The sequence below is a fragment of the Carcharodon carcharias genome, chromosome 30 (assembly GCF_017639515.1).
Source record: "Carcharodon carcharias isolate sCarCar2 chromosome 30, sCarCar2.pri, whole genome shotgun sequence".
Taxonomy (NCBI): Eukaryota; Metazoa; Chordata; class Chondrichthyes; order Lamniformes; family Lamnidae; genus Carcharodon; species Carcharodon carcharias.
The window spans coordinates 26,368,923-26,390,418 of NC_054496.1; the positions used below are offsets into that span (position 1 = coordinate 26,368,923).

At 45.6% G+C, this 21,496-nt stretch overlaps 1 protein-coding gene across 3 annotated transcripts in view; it reads right to left on the reverse strand.

Moving 5' to 3' along the window:
• LOC121271312 (GEM interacting protein) overlaps positions 1 to 21,496 on the reverse strand; it is an 88,781-nt gene that overhangs the window by 48,620 nt on the left and 18,665 nt on the right. For all 3 annotated transcript variants that reach the window (XM_041177211.1, XM_041177210.1, XM_041177212.1), the window contains one exon: positions 894 to 987. In XM_041177211.1, coding sequence (XP_041033145.1) covers positions 894 to 987 — 94 coding nt within the window. The remainder of the gene's footprint in view (positions 1 to 893; positions 988 to 21,496) is intronic.

Consider the following 21,496-nt stretch of genomic DNA (forward strand, 5'->3'; position numbering starts at 1 on the left):
CGTGCCAATGGAAAGGAAATGTTAGACCTTCAAAACAGAGCTGTTGTATCTGCAGCAGAGGTGCTATTACACCTTGGGCTTCACTGGAACAGTACACAGGTATTTCATACTGGAGTGGGGCGGGGGGGGTGGTGGGGGGGGGGGGGGTTGCGCGGTGTGGGGAATGTAGACATGCAGCCCCTTTTCATCATAGCCCAGTTCCTGATCCCTGGCAGCAAGTGTCAACTCCCTCTCTGCCTCCAGCAAGGGATCAGGGTCATCTTACTGCATTACAGATCAACAGAGGGGTTGGATATGGAACATGTCTGGAGTACTGTGTTCAGTTTTGGTGTCCATATTTAATGAAGGATATACTTGCATTGGAGGCTGTACAGTGAAGGTTCACTACATTGGTCCCTGCAATGTCCTATGGTGTGAGGCTGAGTAAATTAGGCCTGTACATCCGGAGTTTAGAAGAACGAGAGGCAATCTCATGGAAATATTCAAGATTCTGAAGGGATTTGCTATATTTGCTGAAAGATTATTTCCGCTGGTCGGGGAGTCTAAAACACGGGGGCACAGTCTCAGGATAAAGGGCCGATCATTTGAGAGTGAGATGAGGAGAAATTACTTCACTCAAAGGGTTGAGTGTCTTTGGAATTCTCTCTCTAGAGGGTTGTGGATACTCCATCATTGAATACATTTAAGGCTGGGATAGACAGATTTTTGGTCTCTCAGGGAATCAAGGGATATGGGGAGCAGGCGGAAAAGTGGAGTTAAAGCCCAAGATCAGCCATGTCCATATTGAATAATTGAGCTGGCTCGTGAAGGGCATATGGTCTATCCTTCTCTTGTTTCTCGCGTTGTTGTGAAATGACTATTAAATGGTGGGAATGCGACAGGCTGCTACTCACGAGTTTCCGAAGGAAATTTCTAGCGCGTCCAGCTCCCGGAATATTTCACTGTAACGTCTTGGCTTTTCATTTCCTTCGACTTGAGCATTCAGACCTGTGTAGAGAACAGAATTTGTTAAACAGGACAGCGCTGAAGACGTGTTTCTCCTTCTGTTCAACTTCTGTCTCCGAGGCCCTCATTTGTCCTCAGCAGGGAGAGATGGTGGCGATGCTGACAGAATTCCCGTCAGATTTGCCCGTTAATTTAACAGCAGAGTTTAATCGGTTTAAAATAAACAAATGAACTCCTCTCAAAATAGCAAAGCATCTCGAACGTATTAAGCTTTTGCACGGTGTTTACACAACCAAATTCAAGCTTTCCTTTTTAAAAAAAACTCAGTTCACGTGTTTGTTGAGAAAGGTGAAGAGTCTGTTCAAACCAACTTAATCTGTTCCCTTTAAGTAACTATGAAACTTGGTCACCCCAAAGTGTGCCTCTTTTCCAAAGATTCCAGGGCCCAATTCCTTAACCTTGCTTGGCAAGTTAAACTGCCAACACTTGCCACTGCCATGTCCTTCTTCATCCCTGTGGCAAATGTGTTGAAATAAATCATAACCCATTTGGGAATATGGCACTAACAGCAGCAAGCACAGAATTAGTGAATTGAAAGTAGCATTCCAATTACTAACCCTCTGACTCAACATTATAATAAAATGGCACCTACGTTCTGGATGTGTCAATGCATTCTTCTTACAAATGTTAAGCAATCGAAATGTACAAGGACTTTGTGAAATAGGTATGTGCACAACGTATATGAAGAATTTGTTACATTTTTGTGAATTCTGTACTCCAGAGGGATTGTGAATGCTCCATCATCGAATACATTTAAGGTTGGGATAGACAGATTTTTGGTCTCTCAGGGAAACAAGGGATATGGAGACCGGGTGGGAAAGCGGAGTTAAAACCCAAGATCAGCCATGTCCGTATTGAATAATAGAGCAGGGAAGATGATAGGCTTAGCTCAGTGGTGCTATTTGAGTCAGAAGGTCACAAGTTCAAGCCTCACACCATGACATGAGTATATTTAGTCTGTCACACCAGTGCAGTACTGCTGCAGATGGCAGCTTTTAGGTGAGATGTTAAACTGAGGCTGCGCCTGCCTTTTCAGGTGGATGCAGAAGGTCCCATTGTCAATGTTCGAGAGGGAGAGCAAGAGAGTCCTCCTCCCTTTGTCTAGGCCAACATTTATCCCTCAACCAATACTACTTAAAAATTATTATTTTGTCAGTTACCTCAGTGGTGTTTACGGGAGCTTGCTATGCATAAATTGGCTTCTGTGTTTACCAGAGTACAACAGTTATAGCATTTCAAAAATTCTTCTTTGGCTAAGTGCTCTGGAATGCCCTGAAGTCATGAAAAGCATGAGATAGGAAACTTCTTTTCTTATTCCTTGTATACACCATTACTGGCAAAGTGTCAGCTGTGCCTTTGTTTGTGTCAGCCCAGGGACTCCTGTTTAGAGAGGAACACAGAACTCGCCACAGAGAGCCAAGTTTGGGTTTGAGTGATGGATCAAACCTATCGTCCCTTTGTTCCACAACCATACAGCAAAGGGAATGCATTGCCTAAACTGCAACTCACTCTGCCACAGGTGCACAGTGACAGCAGTGTATACTACCTACAAGGAGCACTGCAGCGACTCACAAAGAATTCTTCAACAGCACCTGCCAAACTGGTGACCTCTGCCGACCAGAATGACGAAAGCAGCAGATACATAGCAGCACCTCCATCTCCAAGATCCACTCCAAGTCTGCATAGAACATCTATGCAGACGTGGACATATACAGCATTGGAATCACTTCATTTGCACATTAACTAAACTCACTGGAGAAAGTCAGGGCTGTTACTTAACAGCATAAGCATCTTTTTTAATGAGGAGATTTATGTTCCTGCAATGTCAATCAACCACTCCAGCCCAGAACTCTCATTCCTACAGGTAGTAAATTGTTGTTAGAGATTTTTTGAAAATTTTAACTTTTTTTTTCCCTTTTTGTCATTTTTTTCCTCACAATCCAATAATTATTTTCCTCATTTTTATTTCATATTCTGTACCTAATTCACCTAATTCACCCTATTTTGTTCTCTGCTGTTGCACTGTTATTCTCAATCTTAAATCTCACTGGTTAAGGAGACAGACCATCCCAATTGTTCACCAAAGTCCTAGTTGCCACATTATCAACATGCACTGATGAGTTATGGTGCAGGTTGTGTTATGGGCTGTAAGGTCCAGGAAAAAGTACACTAATAACAAGACATTCAGCAAAATCTGGACCATTAACATGCAATCCTCACCCCCATGCTGAGATTCCTATATGTAGTAAAGTGCACCAATGATTTATAGCTAAACTTCTCTGACGGGGCAATATTCTTCCCTGACCTTCCCCAAGTATTCCCTCCAAGGATCTTAACAATTCTTGCAAACTCCCTGCCAATACTGAGGACTTAACATCTGTAGAAAATGAACGCTGTGTTCTGGGACAGAGTTTCAGGCTAGTTCTACTGTTTCTTGCAAGACGCAGACAGACTTTAACCACAAACGGATGCAACATTAGAGCTGAGAGGAAGGAGGGCAAAAAGCTCAAGCTGCAGCAAATCGGTGACTTGTTGCTGATTCCTGTTTACAGCACAGCGATGGAGGGGCTTCAGGGCGGCCCCCAAGTCATTCATTGTAGTTGTTGGAATGAGTTGGTCACTCTTGGGCGCTTGTGACAAATGTCGGAGAGGTACCCTCCCCAACCACACCTGAGATGGGAGCATGCCAGCTGGGCTGTGAGTAAACCCACTCTCACAACCATTGACCTACATCAAACTTCCGCTTCCATTAGACTTTAGATCACACACACACACGCAGACACACAGGCGCGCACGCAGACACACACACACACACACAGGCGCACCCGCAGCCACACACACACACACAGGCGCACCCGCAGCCACACACACACACACAGGCACACCCGCAGCCACACACACACACACAGGCACACCCGCAGCCACACACACACACACACACAGGCGCACCCGCAGCCACACACACACACACACAGGCGCACACGCAGCCACACACACACACACACACACACACACACACACAGGCGCACACGCAGCCACACACAGAGGCATTGGACAAATCCTCAGTGATGAAGGCAGCACAGTGGGAAGGGCGGTTTGTATGAAAACAAATTTGTGTTCATAGAGCACTTTTCACCCTTCTGGAAATCTCAAAGCTTTTTACAGCCCAGTAAAGTCTCTGCTGTAATGTAGGAAGTGCTGCAGCCACAAACAGGAAGGTGATAATGACCAAATATTCAATTTTTGTGGAATGAGGGATAAATATTGGCCCTGGACACTGGGGATAATTTCCTTGCTCTTCTTTGAGAGAGAGACATGGGATCTTTGACATCCACCCAAGGAGCCAGATGGGGCCTCAGTTTAACATCTCATCTGAAATTTTCTCTCCCTACACCGCATTGACTGCAGCGGTTCAAGAAGGCAGCTCACCACCACTTTCTCATGGCAATGAGGGATGGGCAACAATAAATGCTGGACTAACCAGCGATGCCCATGTCCTGTGAAAGAATTTAAGAAAAAGAAAGATGACACCTCCAAAAGCATTTCCTCACTACAGCACTGGGGCACCAACCTGGACATTTGTGCTGAAGTGCTAGAGTGGGACTTGAACCCAGGGCCATGTGAATCAGAGAGCAGTGCACTACCCACTGAACCACAGTTGACACGTTTTCAATGGGCCCTTCATTTCATCTATTATCTGTTTTTTACCTCCTAACAACTAGAAAAAAGCCACATGAATAGCAAAGGCCAATGGTGATTGGATACACAACCAGGAAGAAGAATTCATTACAGGTTTAGCTTCCTCCCCCTGTACTATAGATTGGGGATGGGGTTCTTCAGGATATTCAAACACCCCATCAATATTTTTTTTTAAATCAGTGAAGCAACTCCTCCTCTGGAAAGGCTGTGCCCCAGATCGGTTGATAGAACAGAGAAACAAATATGGTGGAGAGTTTTACTATATGACCATTGAAAACCCATTAGTTGGGTTTGCACTAAATGATCATCAGGATATTGCAGTGAATAGTCGCAAAGATATTACAAGACTAGCAATAATTGGTCTGGGTGCTTTAGAATTCCTTAAAATACTTAAAATCTTCTTTTGCTTCATTTAGATTGTTATATCAATGAAAGTAATACATTTTTTGACTTGACCCTGATTGTGAAATACCTATTTGGAAAATATACCTATTGAAATAGTTTTGTTTGCTCTGGGAAGCTCATATTGAAATTAATCCCACTGACCACCCCAACCCCTCACCCAAAAAAAATCTTGTTGACACCTCTGCCCTCCTCGATATATAAATTGATTTTCCCTTTTATTTGTTCCTGAGATATGAGCATCACTGGCAAGGCCAGCATTTATTGCCCATTCCTGATTGGTGGTGAGCCAACTTCTTGAACCGCTGCAGTCCATATGGTGTAGGTACACCCACAGTGCAGTTAGGGAGGGAGTTCCAGGTTTCTGACCCAGCGACAGTGAAGGAACAACAATATAGTTCCAAATCAGGATGGCTTGGAGGGGAACTTGCAGGTGGTGCTGTTCCCATTGAGCCTGCTGCCCTTGTGATAGAGGTCACAGGTTTGAAATTCACCCACTGACAGGCTCCAGGATCCAGAGAAGGGAGCTGGTGTCCATCCCAGATCTGCTGGCTGATGATCTGGTGAAACTCTTTTGAGATGCCACAATTGGCCAAGAAAGAAAAACAATAGCATCAACAGTGATCTCACTCTAGATCATAACCCTTGCTGGAAAATGTGCCAACACATGTACAGAAATAGGCCATTTAGCCCCTCAAGCATTTACCAATATTCTGGATGATCAGTGACCTAACTCCATTTTTTTTGCCTCATCTTTGCCTCAATGACCACCTTCTCGAGGGCAATTATGTTTTTTTTTATTTATTCTTGGGATGTGGTCTTTGCTGGTTGGGCCAGCATTTATTGCCCATCCCCAGCCACCCTTGAGAAGGTGGTGGTGAGCTGCCTTCTTGAACCGCTGCAGTCCATGTGGTGTAGGTACACCCACAGTGCTGTTAGGGAGGAAGTTCCAGGATTTTGACCCAGCAACAGTGAAGGAAAGGCGATATATTTCCAAGTCAGGATGGTGAATGACTTGGAGGGGAACTTCCAGCTGCTGCCCTTGTTCTTCTAGATGGTAGTGGTCATGAGTTTGGAAGGTGCTGTCAAAGGAGCCTTGGTGAATTCCTGCAGTACATCTTATAGCTGGTACACACTGCTGCTACTGTGCATCGGTGGTGGAGGGAATGACTATTTGTGGATGTGGTGCCAATCTCGTGGGCTACTTTGTCCTGGACTGTGTCAAGCTTCTTGAGTGTTGTGGGAGCTGCACTCATCCAGGCAAGTGGGGAGTATTCCATGACACTCCTGACTTGTGCCTTGTAGATGGTGGACAGGCTTTGGGGAGTCAGGAGGTGAGTTACTTGTCACAGGATTCCTAGCTTCTCACCTGCTCTTGTAGCCACAGTATTCATATGGCTAGTCCAGTACAGTTTCTGGTCAATGGTAACCCCCAGGATGTTGATTCAGTGGGGAATTCAGTGATAGTAATGCCATTGAACATCAAGGGACGACAGTTGGATTCTCACTTGTTGGAGATCGTCATTCCTGGCATTCGTGTGGTGCAAATGTTACTTGTCAGTCCAAGCCTGGATAGGTCCAGGTCTTGCTGCATTTGGACATGGTCTGCTTCAGTATCTGAAGAGTCACAGTGGCAGAGGCTGTTCTGATCGGGCCTGTTCAATCTGGTGGTGACGTACGGCAATGGGAATTTGGTTGGGGGGTGGGGGGGGGGGGGGGGGGGGGGGGTGTGTGTGGTTGGTGGTAACTCTCCACTGGTTGGATTCATACCTAGTGCAAAGGAAGATGGTTGAGGTTGTTGGAGGTCAGTTAACTCAGCTCTAGGACATCACTGCAGGGTAGTGTCCTCTGCCCAACCATCTTCAGCTGCTTCATCAATGACCATCCTTCCATCATAAGGTCAGAAGTGGGGATGTTCGCTGATGACTTGCACAACGTTAGTGGCCAATACCATTTATGCTGCTGCTGCTTAGCAGCAACATGAAACAGCTGGCTTCATCTGTTGCTCAAATGTTTGTGATACCTTGCCCCTTGCCCTTCCAGGGTAACTGGGCACTTTTCAGGGCTGAAAGTGACGGCCTCTGGCACAATCATGAGTTTGTGCAATATACAGCGTGAATGATCTGAACTGGCCATTATTCTATGTTTCTATAGGGATCAAAGGGTATGGGGAGAAAGTGGGAGCAGGCTATTGAGTTGGATGATCAGCCATGATCATAATGAATGGCGGAGCAGGCTCGAAGGGCCGAATGGCCTCCTCCTGCTCCTAGTCTCTATGGTTCTATCCCACAGGCTGCCTTTGATATGTCCTATTTCAGCATCAAGCTTGCATGGTGATCAAATGGCTTGGGCCCTATTTGCAAGGTTGCCAATAAGACCAATGTTATAGCGTGTGGAACTGTAAGAATCCCAATGCATATATTGACCAGTGAAGGTAGAAGGTGGTAGAGAATCCCCTGGCAGATTTCTCAAGTAGTACATCAGGGAAGGGCAGTTAATTTGACTGCTCCATTTCATAGGTGAATTTAAGTGCAGGATGGAGCCCATTAAGATATGCAAAGAAATTATTACATGCTGCTATGGATTTAAATACAGCAAACATTTCATCCACATATCGGAAATATGCCAGGGGCAGGAGATTAGGTGTCATTCCATCGAAGACACATTTCTCATGGAAGCCAACAAAGATGTTTGTGAGAGCTGGGCCTAGAGGGGATCCCATGGCAACACCATCCATTTGGGCAAACATGGTGTCGTTAAAACTGAATTCAACTGCGCAAGTTGCCATGTTCATAAACTTAATGAACACTGATTCACACAATGGTGATGGGTCTAGATCACCATGATACAATGCTGTAGCACCAACGGTTCTCTTGGCTCAGAAGGAGTCTATACTGCCAGCTGTTTTTGCACAGTGGAACATCTCTCCATCATCAACTAACTAACTCGGGAACTCGTAATACATATATGGTCACAGTGGGTAACTAATTAGATAGCAAATACAGCAGCAGCAAGAGTCAACACACGAGCTCATTTGGTCAGCCTGAAGCCAGCCTCAAGAAACTGCACTAGTTTCCAAAGAACACAAGATACACAAAATACTGGGTCGTGGGTGACCGTTTACGCTTTATACAAATGGATTTGTGGTTAGTGTTTGCTTGAACATCTCAATACCAAGTAACCCATCATCTGCCTGGTTAAAGGAAGCAGTCAACAAATAAGATTAGAATTGGGCGACAGTAAGGCCTGTGGTGATGGAGCCACTGGATTTGGTCACTCCACACATACACTAAGCCAGAGACTCCCTAACTGTGTGGTGGTGCATCATAGTTATGGTGGGGGGAGGTTTTGAAGGCTTTTGGAACTTTGTCTCTCAGACTCTAAGAATACCAAAGCATCATTGGCCAATGATCTCACACAATGTCAGCTCGCGTGCTCTACACAGATGACTTGAGCTTAATATTTGGTGTTCGATAATTGTAAACAAGTGGAGCACTTCCTGAAGGCTAAGGTTCAGATTGTTGACCATGGGGAAGGAAGAAGAATGTGGCAAATGGAAGCATCATCCTTCCTACCCGGACTGAAGATTCAGGCGTACAGTTACTTGACCACAACGTGTTGTTTCTCACCGAGAATATGTGACGTGTATCTCTGAAGGGCGGGCACAGTGAAATAAAGTTTGAGGATCTCTGCTCTAAGCCATACTGACCAGGTTCAATTCTGAATTCGTGCCATCAGAAATTGCTCCTATTCTGGGATAACTTGCCAAAGACATTAATGGAAGGTCACATAGCAGAGGCACTGAAGAGTTGCCAGGGACTGTGAGGTAAAGAGAAATGGGGAATGAGTTGGGGAGGAGGGGAAGCACAGGAAAAGGAATGCAACAGGCTTAGTTAGTCCATGCCTAGTTTACAGCACCCAATTACCACGGGCTAAGAACTGCCAGAATGTGTGTATCTGCGCACAAAACTAGGTCCAGCCTTGATGCCTCGCACTAATATGGGAATCATAACAGACAGGACTCAAGGAGCTGTGCTCCGGTAAGTCATTGGCTTCAGGGTACAGAGAGAGAAAGGCGAAAGGAGAGTGGACCAATTTTAGGCCCTCAGTAGAAAGATAGAGCCCAAAATTAAGGCCACACAGTGGGACAGCCTCTCCAACCCACTTCCCTAGTTTGAAGATTGACTGATTCGGTGTCATTGCTGTGGTCTACTAGCCTGTCTCTCACCCCGCAGCAGGGAGAACTGCTCGTTCCACCACAACTTTGCACAACAGTTGGATATTCAGCTCCCAGGCCCCAAACCTCTTTAAAAAAAAAATGGTTTTGTCACTGATTAACCAAATTAATTTCAGGCTCTGCCAAAGGCATCCTAACCCCGGTATTTAAAACATAGCCTAGTCAGCCAGAGGTAAACACATGCCTCCCCGGGCAGCTGCCTCTAACATACCGATTCACATTCCATTCATGCCTACTCCTCACCAGACACAGACACTATTTCAATTACTTCCCCATTCTTCCCCTCCATCCCAATTTGCTCCTGAAAACTCTTCCTGCAGTTTTGTGCGGTGGCGGGAAAAGGAGCTGGGAGTCTCTGTCCGGGGATGTTGGGCATGGACAGAATGGGGTTTGGCTGCAATTTCCCTCCCATGGTCGAACTGCCTCCTGTATTCAACTGTCCAGAGGTCTTGTGGCTCAATAGCCAACCAGCTCTGCCTCTGAGCTAGAAGGCTCTGGGTTCAAGTCCCACTCCACAACTGGTTGGCCAGGAGTGCCACATGATGTGCCCTAACAGGCTAATAACCAGTCTATGAATATTTCCAATGCTCCACACTATTCTCTGAGTGGGGGTGTAAGGGGGAAAAGAGTGTGAAGAAACAAGCGACTAGAGTTTCATGTGAAGAATAACTGTGGCGCTGGAAGGGCTTCTGGGACCCCCATGAGATTTTCTCTCTCTCTTCCTGGACGTGATCCAGTGGATGCTGCTGTCAAGTGTGAGACAGCATGGATGTGGCATTACCCTGGTTGATCAGCCTGTCCTGGCTATAGCCCCACGTACAGTGTGGATTGATCACTAGAGCGAGCGCTCGATGGGACTCAGCAACTTCAGGAGAGGAAAGGACAGAATGGGAGAGAATAGAAATTAGACCAGAATCTTCTGTTTTTCTTAAATCGGGTCACAAGTGATTCAGCCTGTTCACTTCCCCTTTTCGTTTCTGATAATAAACTTAGGCTTATGCTGTCAGGCTTTCAGATCTAATTGGCAGCCTGCTTCACAATCCCTAGCTTCAGCTTCCTCCTGCACTGTAGACTAAAAACATTTCAACATGGGGCATGTTAGAAGGGTAAATTCCCTCCCCTTCCCCACATGCTGAAAGATTAGGGGTGTCTCTCTCCCCCGCACCCCCACCCCAGAGGGGTCACTCAATCCCCATGAGGTCAGCCACTGTACAGGTCATCCCCTCTCAGAGATTAGGCTGTCAGGGGTGATTCTTCCTCCATGACCCTCTTCTCATTTAGTCAATTATGTTTTCGGTTCACAGGGATCAGGAATTGCATAGCTCAGACTTTAACCTTCAGCGCTGGAGGAGTAAACCCTATAGATCTGCATACATTCAGCCCTGGAGGAGTAAACCCTATAGATCTGTATACATTCAGCCCTGGAGGAGTAAACCCTATAGATCTGTATGCATTCAGCCCTGGAGGAGTAAACCCTATAGATCTGTATACATTCAGCCCTGGAGGAGTAAACCCTATAGATCTGAATGCATTCAGCCCTGGAGGAGTAAACCCTATAGATCTGTATACATTCAGCCCTGGAGGAGTAAACCCTATAGATCTGTATACATTCAGCCCTGGAGGAGTAAACCCTATAGATCTGTATACATTCAGCCCTGGAGGAGTAAACCCTATGGATCTGTATACATTCAGCCCTGGAGTAAACCCTATCGATCTGTATACATTCAGCCCTGGAATACAACCCAATAGATCTGTATACATTCAGCCCTGGAGTATGAGCCCTATGGATCTGTATACTTTCAGCTGTGGAGCACAGCCCTATGGATCTGTATACATTCAGCCCTGGAGTATAACCCAATGGACCTGTATACATTCAGCTGTGGAGTACCAGCCCTATAGATCTGTATACATTGAGCAGTGAAGTATGAGCCCTATAGATCTGTATACATTGAGCAGTGAAGTATGAGCCCTATAGATCTGTATAAATTGAGCAGTGAAGTATGAGCCCTATAGATCTGTAAAATTCAACCCTGGTGTACGAGCCCTATAGATCTTTATACATTCAGCCCTGGAGCACAGCCTTATGGATCTGTATACATTCAGCCCCAGAGTACAACTCAATAGATCTGTATACATTCTGCCCTGGAGTACGAGCCCTATACAATAATTCGCAAACAAAGCAAAAGCGATACGAGAAGAAAACACTTTCACGCAGTAAGTGGTTAAGGTCTGAGAGTGTGGTGGAGGCAGGTTCAATCGAAGCATTTAAAATGGAATTAGACAGTTATCTGAAGAGGAAGAACGTGCAGGGTTACAGGGGGAAGGGTGCTAAGGCAATTGCTCATTTGGAGTACAGGTACATATGCTATGGACCAAATGGCTTCCTTCTTCACTGTAACAATTCTGTGAGAACAGGGGCCTGTAGATCTATGTACAGATAGCCTGAAGTACAATTCTAACAGATTTCTTGCAGATATCCCATTTTCCCCATCCATTATGGTCATTAATCACAGTCCCCAAAGGGCCATAGACATCTCTCTCCATTAGAGAGACTCCACATAGCACTCCATATCAAACATGGGGCAAGGTAAGGAGTCACGCCTCCATGAACCATCACAGCCAGTGTGGGGATTGAGCCCACACGATTGGTATTATACTGCACCATACACTAGCTATCTAGCTGACTGAGATAACCAACCCCCCATATTACGGGGCCCAGGTTAAAAGTTGCTGCTTGTTGGCGAGACGCTCCTGGCTTTTAAAAGTTCTTGCTTTGATTGTCTGTTGTTTTTTTGCTAACATAGAAACAGCTGAACTTCTGGACTTGCCCACAAACCTGAACCAGCAGCAGCCAACTTGTTACTCAACAGTAACTGCCTCTCTGCACATTTAGCTTCAGGTTCATTGACTTTTTGGCTGGCTGAGGGTGGGTTCAGAACAGTTCAAACTGAAAGAGCTCAGGTCGCTCTGGGCCCCAGTGACTGGTTATCGCAGCAGTGAAAAGAGGCCTCCACCTGGGCCATTCACACACCCTGGAAGAAATGATGATTTACTTATCCCTCCAGCAGGTATCTGACACAATCAGATTGGCCTGAATGGAAGTTTAGAAAAATCCGTGAGGGGGAGATGGTGTGGATGATCACACCAGATTCCCAGCAGATGGGTGAAGGGAAAGTGACCCCTTCTGATGCAACAGGTGATTTGTTTTTAACCTTTTGACCCCTCAAAAGGATTCATTCGGACCCAAATCCAGGAAAATCTCATCCCACAGTGCAGCACCCACAGTGCTGACCCTGAGTAACGCTTCACTGCCTTTCAGATGTGGTGTTAGACTGAAGTCCCATCTGCCCCCTCAGAGGGGCTTACAAGATCCCACAGCACTATGCCAAGAAGAGCAGGGGAGTTCTCTCTGGTGTAATAAAAGCAATATGCATTCAACAACTTCAAACCATGAACTCTGCCCTCTATCTTGTATTTTACCACCCCCACCCCCCCCTGTTCCAGTCTGTACCTTGTTCTCATGTTTTTGCTTTCAGACAGCAATGTTCCGCTATTAACATATTCTGCTATTTTGCTTTCAGACAGCACTGATCTTTATTCTGCTATTGACACCTACTCTAGACCAATGCTTTTACCACTACAATTCCCACTCTCTTTATCTGCTGTTCCATGACACCTTCGTAATTTAATCTCTCCCCACCCTAACCTATTGCTGACCTTGTTCCAACTGACCCTTCACCGCCCCTCCCCCCCACCTTTTTTCAACAACATAAAACCCATCACATTCCTGCCTCTCTTCAGTTCCAAAGAAGACTCATATTGGACTTGAAATGTGAAGGCTGTTTCTCTCCCCACAGACCGACTGAGTTCTTCCAACACTTTTTTGTTTTCATACGATTTCTCTCTGGTGTTCCAGGCCGACATTTACCAACTTCGCTTCAAAATGAGAAGCAGGTTATCTGGGCATTTATCACATTTCTGTCCGTGAGATCTTGCTGTGCACAACCCGACGGCAGCTGCCTTTCCGACCTTACAAACAGTGACCACACTGCAGAAGTACTTCACTGGCTGTAAAATGCTCTGGGAAGTCCCTGGGCTGTGAAAGGCGCTACTGAGATGCAAGCATGGAAGTAAGTGTCGGTAAGAGATTCCAAGGTAGAGAGAAGCAGCCAGCCACAACCCCCTTCCTCTAACCAACAGCACGCACCCACTCAAATTCCTGCAGGAAGCTCTGCTTATACAAGCAGGAGCAGGAACCTGAGTTGAGTCCAATCGCCTTGTCCCTTTTACTGCCCTGACTGGACCAGGCTCGCAGCCAGAAAGCTTTGGGCTCCGTGACTCATTGCCTCAAAGGGGAATTAGATTCGGAACCGTTTCTGCTGAGCTGAATCCACTGTTCCCTTTTTAACAACAACTTGTGTTTATATGGTGCCTTAAATGCGGTTCGAAACATCCCAAGGTGCTTCACAGGGGCACGATTAGACCAAATTTGGCCACACAAGGAGATGTTGGGGGCAGATTCAGCCAAGTAGATAGATTCTTAGGAGCCTTTTAAAAGGAGTAGAGAGGCTGAGAGGATTGAGGGAGGGAATTCCAGAGCTCAGGGTCTCAGCAGTTGAAGACGCACCCCTCCATGGTGATTCAAAGGGAGCCTTGCTTCCGTTTTCTATATGATTTTCCCGATTGATCAGATTTCTTTCTCTGGCACCAGGCCCTGTGCATCAGGGTAAATCTCAATACCTTTCACTAGCCGTTTCCTGTTGGCTTTCAGTCATGTCAGCTGATTGTTCTTTCCTGACATTTCGTTTCGCAAGCAGGTTCCTTTTTGTTGTTTCTGTTGCTAGTTCTAATTTGTCAAGCCAGGGTGAGCTTTAACACTGTGAAATGTTGGCCAGCTATTTGGCAGCAGAAGGCATCACAGAACCACCGTCGTGACACACTCCCTTCATACACATTTTCTATCAGGACTCGCCAAAGCAACCAGGAGCTAGATTCCCTTTCTGCAAACCCCCACCCCAACTCCCCACCACCCCACCCCACTCTAGGTACTGAGGCTAATTATAACCAGAGCTCTGGCTGAGATCAACTGAGATTATAAACTGGTTTTTAAATCCAGGACCTCACTGCTTCATTCAACACAGAATCACACTGACCTCACCCTTTGAGCTGGTGCGAAAAATAAAACCCCGCCGTTGTAGGCCATTTGCTTAATTACCTCACCCTTCCTCTCCCTTTGACTTGATGGGGAGTTGGCAGGCAAGAGCCAGAATTGAACCCCATCTGGCCCGTGGGGAGAGAAGCCCATTTTCTCATACTCTGCACCCATCCCGTCCATCGCCACCTATCCAGTTAATGAAGTTTGCTGTGGCTCACACTTTTGCCTGTGTAGAATTGTAGCTCATCCCTGCACTTACTGTACTGTAGCGTGCAGCCATTGAATACCTACAGAAGAGGCCACAAGCCATTCAGCCCAGCAAAGTCTGTGCTGGCATTTCTCTCCGCACTAGTCCTTATGTCTAATCCTGCTCACAGCTCGCTCCCACACCCTCCTTACATTTCGGGCAACTCATTCCCTTTTAGAAGGATTTATGAACTTGTCTGTCGTGCTGTCGAGCGTGCCACTTTCTGGCCACCCTCTTCTGTAAACCACTTTCTCCTCAATTCCACTCGATGCCTTTTTAATTATAAACAGTCGCTTGGTAACATAGAACTTGAATATTACCGAAAAGCGAAACATTCTGCCGAAGCTTTTCACCTTGCGCTCATCAGGACAAATGCAAGAATGCCAAATTTCAAATAATCACAACAGTTTATACTACAGGAGAAAAGGGTGCTGATTGGTTGGCATGTCGACTCTGATTGGCCAAGGCATTGCCATGGAGAAAGCAACGCAGAACAATAGGCTCCCCAAGCTCCCAAGTAATTCAAAAAAAGTGCAAGGGCTGGATCATATTCCTTTTGTTTGCAGAGACTGGGTCCCTGTGTATGAATGTATATCAGTCCTAGCAAGCAAAATGAGCCACATTGGCGAGCTCGACTGATTATCGTAAATTAGTTGTCAGTGTAGGTATTAGCGCACTCAGGATTATTCAGCAAGTGCTGCCCAATTACAGAATCACAGTAGACTTTTTGTTTCTTTAATTACCTTTAACGTGTACCCTTTCTCTCGTTACTGGTAGGAAGAATCAGGATTTACATTAACATGCCCACCTGTTCTACACACCCCTAACTCTAAGCGTCCCATGGGAGGAGAAAATCTCAGAAAACAGACCTGCAAGTGGAAACCTGGAAATGTTTCGAATTTGCAGTGGACGGGAAATTTCCCAGGTGACCCAGAGAAAGCTTCCTTTTGTTTTTAAGAAGCATGCATGAAACTTTTTTTTTTAAAGTAAGGTCAGGCTGTTGGATTAGCTCAGGGTGCAACAAGGGATCCCACAAATAACCATAATGTTCAAGAAGAAGGTTTGGGGCGGCGGGGTTTACATAGTTGAATACATTCGTTGACGCAGCATCATACAACCAGTAGGGGGTGGGGTTGTATCTCAAGGACCACCGGTGAATTTTTAAAAGGACCACTTCCTTTGGAAGGAAACCACCCCAAACATTTTCTTCACAAAAAACACAAATCGCATCCTTTACCCTTTTCCACCCAGCACCAATATTCAGCATGCTCAACCTCCTTGCAATATTTTAATTATTTTAGTAACAAACACCACGTTTACAAACAAACATTCACTTGGTACTACGGAACTTGAATATGGTGAAAAAGAGAGACATGTTGCCAAAGCTTTTCACCTTGCACTCATCAGGACAGATGCAAGAATACCAAATTTCAAATGTTGCCATTCTCTGCAAACAAAAGGGATATGTTCATGCCTTGCGCCTTTTTTGGAATTTCCTGGAAGCTTGGAGAGCCTATGATTCCCTGTTGCTTTCTCCATGCAATGCCTCAGTTAACTTATCAATCAATCAGCTCTCTTTTCTCCCATAGTATAAATTGTTACGATGATTTGAAATTTGGCATTCTTGCATTTGTCCTGATGAGTGGAAGCCAAAAATCTTTAGGAATATGTCTCCCTTTTTCAGCAATAAACACCATGTTACTTATCTGGGAAAGATCCAAGGAATTATATTAATTTAACCCTTTGCCCCCACTCCTCCCACCACCTCAACAAGAAACTTAGAGGATCAGGAGCTCCTGTTTTACAATTCACTGACACCCAAAGGGAAGATGATGTGGACGGTGAGTTCCAAGTCTCATTCACTCAGTTTCCCCCAGGCAGCTTAGATTATAATTATCCCCTAGTTTCAACCGATTCGACAGAAAATAATTCAAGTGGCATTTAATTCTCAGGCATCACGTCACATGATAATAGTGAGGAGCAAGTTGGTATGAGGGAAGTGTTGGAATACTCACCAAGTATCTGGTTGGGTGCAGTTGCAACAACACAGAAGAAGCTCGATACCCATCCAGGACAGAGCTGTTCACTCGGTCAGTGTCCCTGCTGCTCAATGAAAGATCCACCCCCTCGACTGCAGGTGCACAGTGGCTGCGGTGTGTACCATTTACAGGATACACTGAGGCAACTCGCCAAAGTTACTTGAACAGCTCCTCCCAGATCTGTGTCCTCCACCAGCGAGAAGGACAAAGGGCAAGATCACGGGAACATCATCATCTCTCAGGTTTCCTGCCAAGTCACATACCAACCAGACTTGGGCATATGTTTGTGTGTATGTGTATATAAATTCCAACACCGTGTGCAAGCAACTTCACCAGCACAGTGACGGCAGCTGTCAAGGGTAGGTCCTCCATCATCTTCTCAAGGGCGTTTAGAGATGGACAACAGATATGCCAACCTTGAATGATGCCCACATCCCATGAATGAATCAAAGAAATTTCCTCTGTCAGTTACTTTAACGAGGAAGTTAATCCTGTTTGGCAATTGATGCCCAAACACTGACAATTTCCTTCTTTAACCCCTACACCAGCAGATGGCCAATGCAGCCCAATGCTCCTGGAGCAGCTCAACTCTCTATTGGGCTTCTGATCATCTCCGCCACCATTCAGACAACTTCCTCTTTGAGGCCAAGCACTTCTTTTCCTCTCCTTGTGCTCTGTGTCTCTCTTCAAAACCCGAGGAAACCACCCCCACAGATCCCTCAAACTCCAACGAAAACAACAAATGACTTTTGTTTGTCTTGTGCCTTAATCATCCAAGGTGTTTCACAGGAGCATAATAAAATGACATGGAGCAAAGAAAGAGATATTCAGACAGGTGATCAAAAGCTTGGTCAAAGAGGTAGGTTTAGAGGAGTATTTTGAAGGAGGAGAGAGATGGCGAACTCAGGGAGGGTATCCGGGAGCTTAAGGTCCATACATCTGAAAGCATAGCTGCCAATGTTGGGGAGTGCGGCCTTCCTTTCAATTGTTTCAGTTTGATTGGATTTCTCTCCCTGCTGTCAGCCCTGTCCATTTGTAAATCAGGATGGATCTAAATCCCTTTCGCTGACATGGAAACATGCTGAGCCGAGAAAGATTCCTGAGGAGTCAGAGCTCAGCAGTTGAAGACACATGGACAGAATCAAAAGAAAAGCTGGTCACCCACCACCCGCCACCCCCCCTCCCCCCATCTCCCCTTTCGAGCCCCTCTCCCCTTTATTTTTAACTGTTCTTCACTGGTCGTTGCTCCTCTCTATTTTCCTCTTTCCTTCCTCTCGATCTACTCTTCCTCCCTTTATCTTCACCATTTTCATGTCAAGTCTCAGTGACTGCATCCTCCTCTAAGTCATTCTCTCACATAAGTGCAAAACTTAAACTCCTCAGTCTTCCCATTCTTCCAGAAAACCTACAGGCTTTTAAGGTGATGTCACTATCCAGTTTTACCTAGAATCTTCTCTCCTTCTTCCTCCAACTTTCTTGTCTCGTCATCACTTAAGGATTCTGGTGTCCCACTGTATGGGATCAGGCCCTTCCCTGGCGCCCTGCCCTGTGGGACCAGACCCTTGCCCTGTGGGACCAGACCCTTGCCCTGTGTTCTGCCCCAGATTGATACACTAATAAAAGGAGACATTATCTAAAATGCCCAATCCATCATCAACACTTAGGAGAACCTTCAAAATGAAGACAGGTGACCGTTTTATTCAGAAAGTACCAAACCAAAAGGACCAGGAAAGGTCGGAGTTAAGAAATCTCAGCTGACTGGCCTTGACTTTATCTAGTGTACGGCCAGAAAAAACCAACCAGGATCCTATATCCTGTAAGTGTCACTGTATAAACGCACACATGGAACCAGAATTTACCCAAGGAGTCAACCTCTTCAGAAGAGAAGGGGGCTGGATTAATGAAATGGCGAAAAGGAATTCCATATTAAAATGCATCAACTTGGGAGAGTTCTGATTGAAATATGGTTTTTGTGTAAAGAATCCAACTTTGAGAAGCTGTGAGCTAAACCTTCAGGAATCATGGCCTTGGGAACAATCCCTTGCATTTATATAATGCCTTTAAGGTTCAGAGAGATGACCAACAGTTCAATCTAAAAGGGAGATGAAGAGGTGGTGGGATTTGAGAAGGAAGTTCCATAGTACAACAGAAGGATCTATCACACCTGCCATTAACTGTGTTAATAAGTCTTAAGACCTATACATTCCTGTGAAGACTCATGCTCCTCCCCCTTGAACATACAGAAACCCTGTTGTGGGGTGTTTGTTTCAGTTCGGTAGGTCTGAAGAAGTCTTCATAGTCCTATGTAGGTTAAGTGTAAATCTTTAAAACTATTTACAAATATACGGTAAAGGGTACAAGTTAGGAGTTGTCTCCATGCTTGCTGGTACACACGGCTCTGTCCAACACTGCACTGACTCCTAGGTGTGGGTCATGTGTTCCCTTAGATCAGTGCATGGGTGGTATTGTACTCAGTCTCACATTAACCCTATGTGACAGACCTTTATAACACACACCCCCAAAGTCTTTATCCAATGTATTTAGTTATTCTAATTTACACAGTCTGACATTAACCCTGTATCTTCCTGATCCTTTTACTACACCTCCCCAAGTCCTTATCCAATGCATTTAGAGTTACACTAATTTACTTAGTCCCGCATTGATCTTGTATGTGCCAGACCCTTATACTACGTAACCCTGTCCTGGAATTGACAGAAAACCTCTTTGTTCCATTGGCCACTCATTTGCACAACTGATCAGGGGATCAAACTCCTTGAGAAGATGTGACTGCAAAGAGTTAGACCTCAATTTTCCCATCTCCGCCTGTCCCCTCCATCCACTTATGACAAATGATTTTAGCTGAGACAAGTGGGAGACGATAGGAACAGATTGGATCTGACTGAGCCAAGGTTTTTGACCCATTCCTGGACCTGGAAAAGCTGAGGTTTGATCCTCACTCTTTGCTGTGTTAGCTGATCTTAACCAGGTGTACAGGTTACAGCACTCATTAACGCTATCGGTATTTTGAACTCTGATATTCCCTCGAGCTCAGCACTATTGGTCACTCCTTTAAGTGGACCTCCATACCCTATGATTTGGAGTGCACCCTTCACCGGCCAGTAACTAGTTCAACGAAGGCATGAAGCAGTAGTTGCAACAGAGAACGCTGTGTGTGTGTACTGGCTACTCTGGTGCTACATGTGCCCTCAGGTATCAGACAGAGGTGATGTCTGCCTCGACTGCTGGCACCCTCTTATCGAAAGGTGCAAATTACAGCTTTTACTTGCAGTTCTTAGAGGAGGGTGGAGGATCTGGACAGGTGTCACAATGCTGCTCCCTTGTAGAGGTGCACCAATGGCTAACTAATAGAAATGGCCAATAATGGTGTGCAACAATTGCGGCTTATCAGTTGGTGCACTGCAGCTATGCTGCTGCAGGCCAAGAGCGAGTTAGACAAACTGCACATCTGAACCTGTTCATCACACTCCATTCAGGGTCAAAAAATAAAAATTGCACCCCGCCCTCCAAAAGCAAAAGGCCTCTCTCAGAGCTCAGTATAGACGCTTCCCCAATGTGGTAGTGAGCCACAGAGACTACGAAGATCCCAGATCTCAAAGCTGTTCCGTGCTGATGGAGTAGCCACATGGAGCTAGAGACAATTCCAACTCGGGAAAGGTTGAGCAGGTTGGGCCTTTACTCATTGGAGTTTGGAAGAATGAGAAGTGACATCACTGAAACTAAGACTCCGAGGCACCTTGTCAGGGTAGATGCTGGGAGGATGTTTCCCCTTGTGGGGGAATCTAGAACCAGGCAGCAGTTTCAAAATAAGGGGTGTCCCATTTAAGATGGAGATGAGGAGGAATTTCTTCTCTGAGCGGGTTATTAATATTTGAAATTCTCTTCCACAGCAAACAGTGGAGGCTGGGTCATTGAATATATTAAAGGCTGAGTTAGACAGATTTTTGAGCTTAAAAAAGGTAAAGGGTTATGGTGCGGTGGGGAGCAGGAAAGTGGAGTTAAGGCCACATCAGATCAACCATGATCTTATTGACTGGCTGAGCAGACTCGAGGGGCCAAATAGCCTACTCCTGCCCCTATTTCTTATGATTTTATGTTCTGAACGTGCAATGTGATGGGAGATCAACGGAGCTTTCAATTTGGTTCGAATTTTCTGAGCATGTTTAAGTCTCGTCGCACCCGGAGCTTCCCGATTCTGTTAAGCACGGACTAAATCCAGGCAGAATTACTGATTAACTGAGCTCCTAATTAATTAATTTGCTGTTTACAAACAGTCCCGATCAGTTCTGATGACAGCAGCAGCAAAACCATCACAGTGCAAAACCGATGAGGGGTCTGGAGCAAACAAACTAATCAGAAGGGAAATGACCATTCAGCCCCTCAGTCCTACCTTCTTAGAAGTCGGTGTCTGTTACCATGGAATCCCCTCCCCACTCCTGCCCCCACCAACTGGGTCTGATTATTCTATCAATGAATTGCCCTCCCCTTCATCAGTCCGCCTCCACCCAGAGTCCGGCTCTGATTATTCTGTCACAGATTTACCCTCCTCAACTGATTGATTTTCTACTTTAACAGCCACTCTGTTTGTCTTCCCACCTCCCATGGAGAATTCTAACCTCTGATCCTTCACCTCAATAAGTTATTGATCCAATTCCTTTTCTTACGAACGGCTAATCAACTCCCTACAAGAGAGA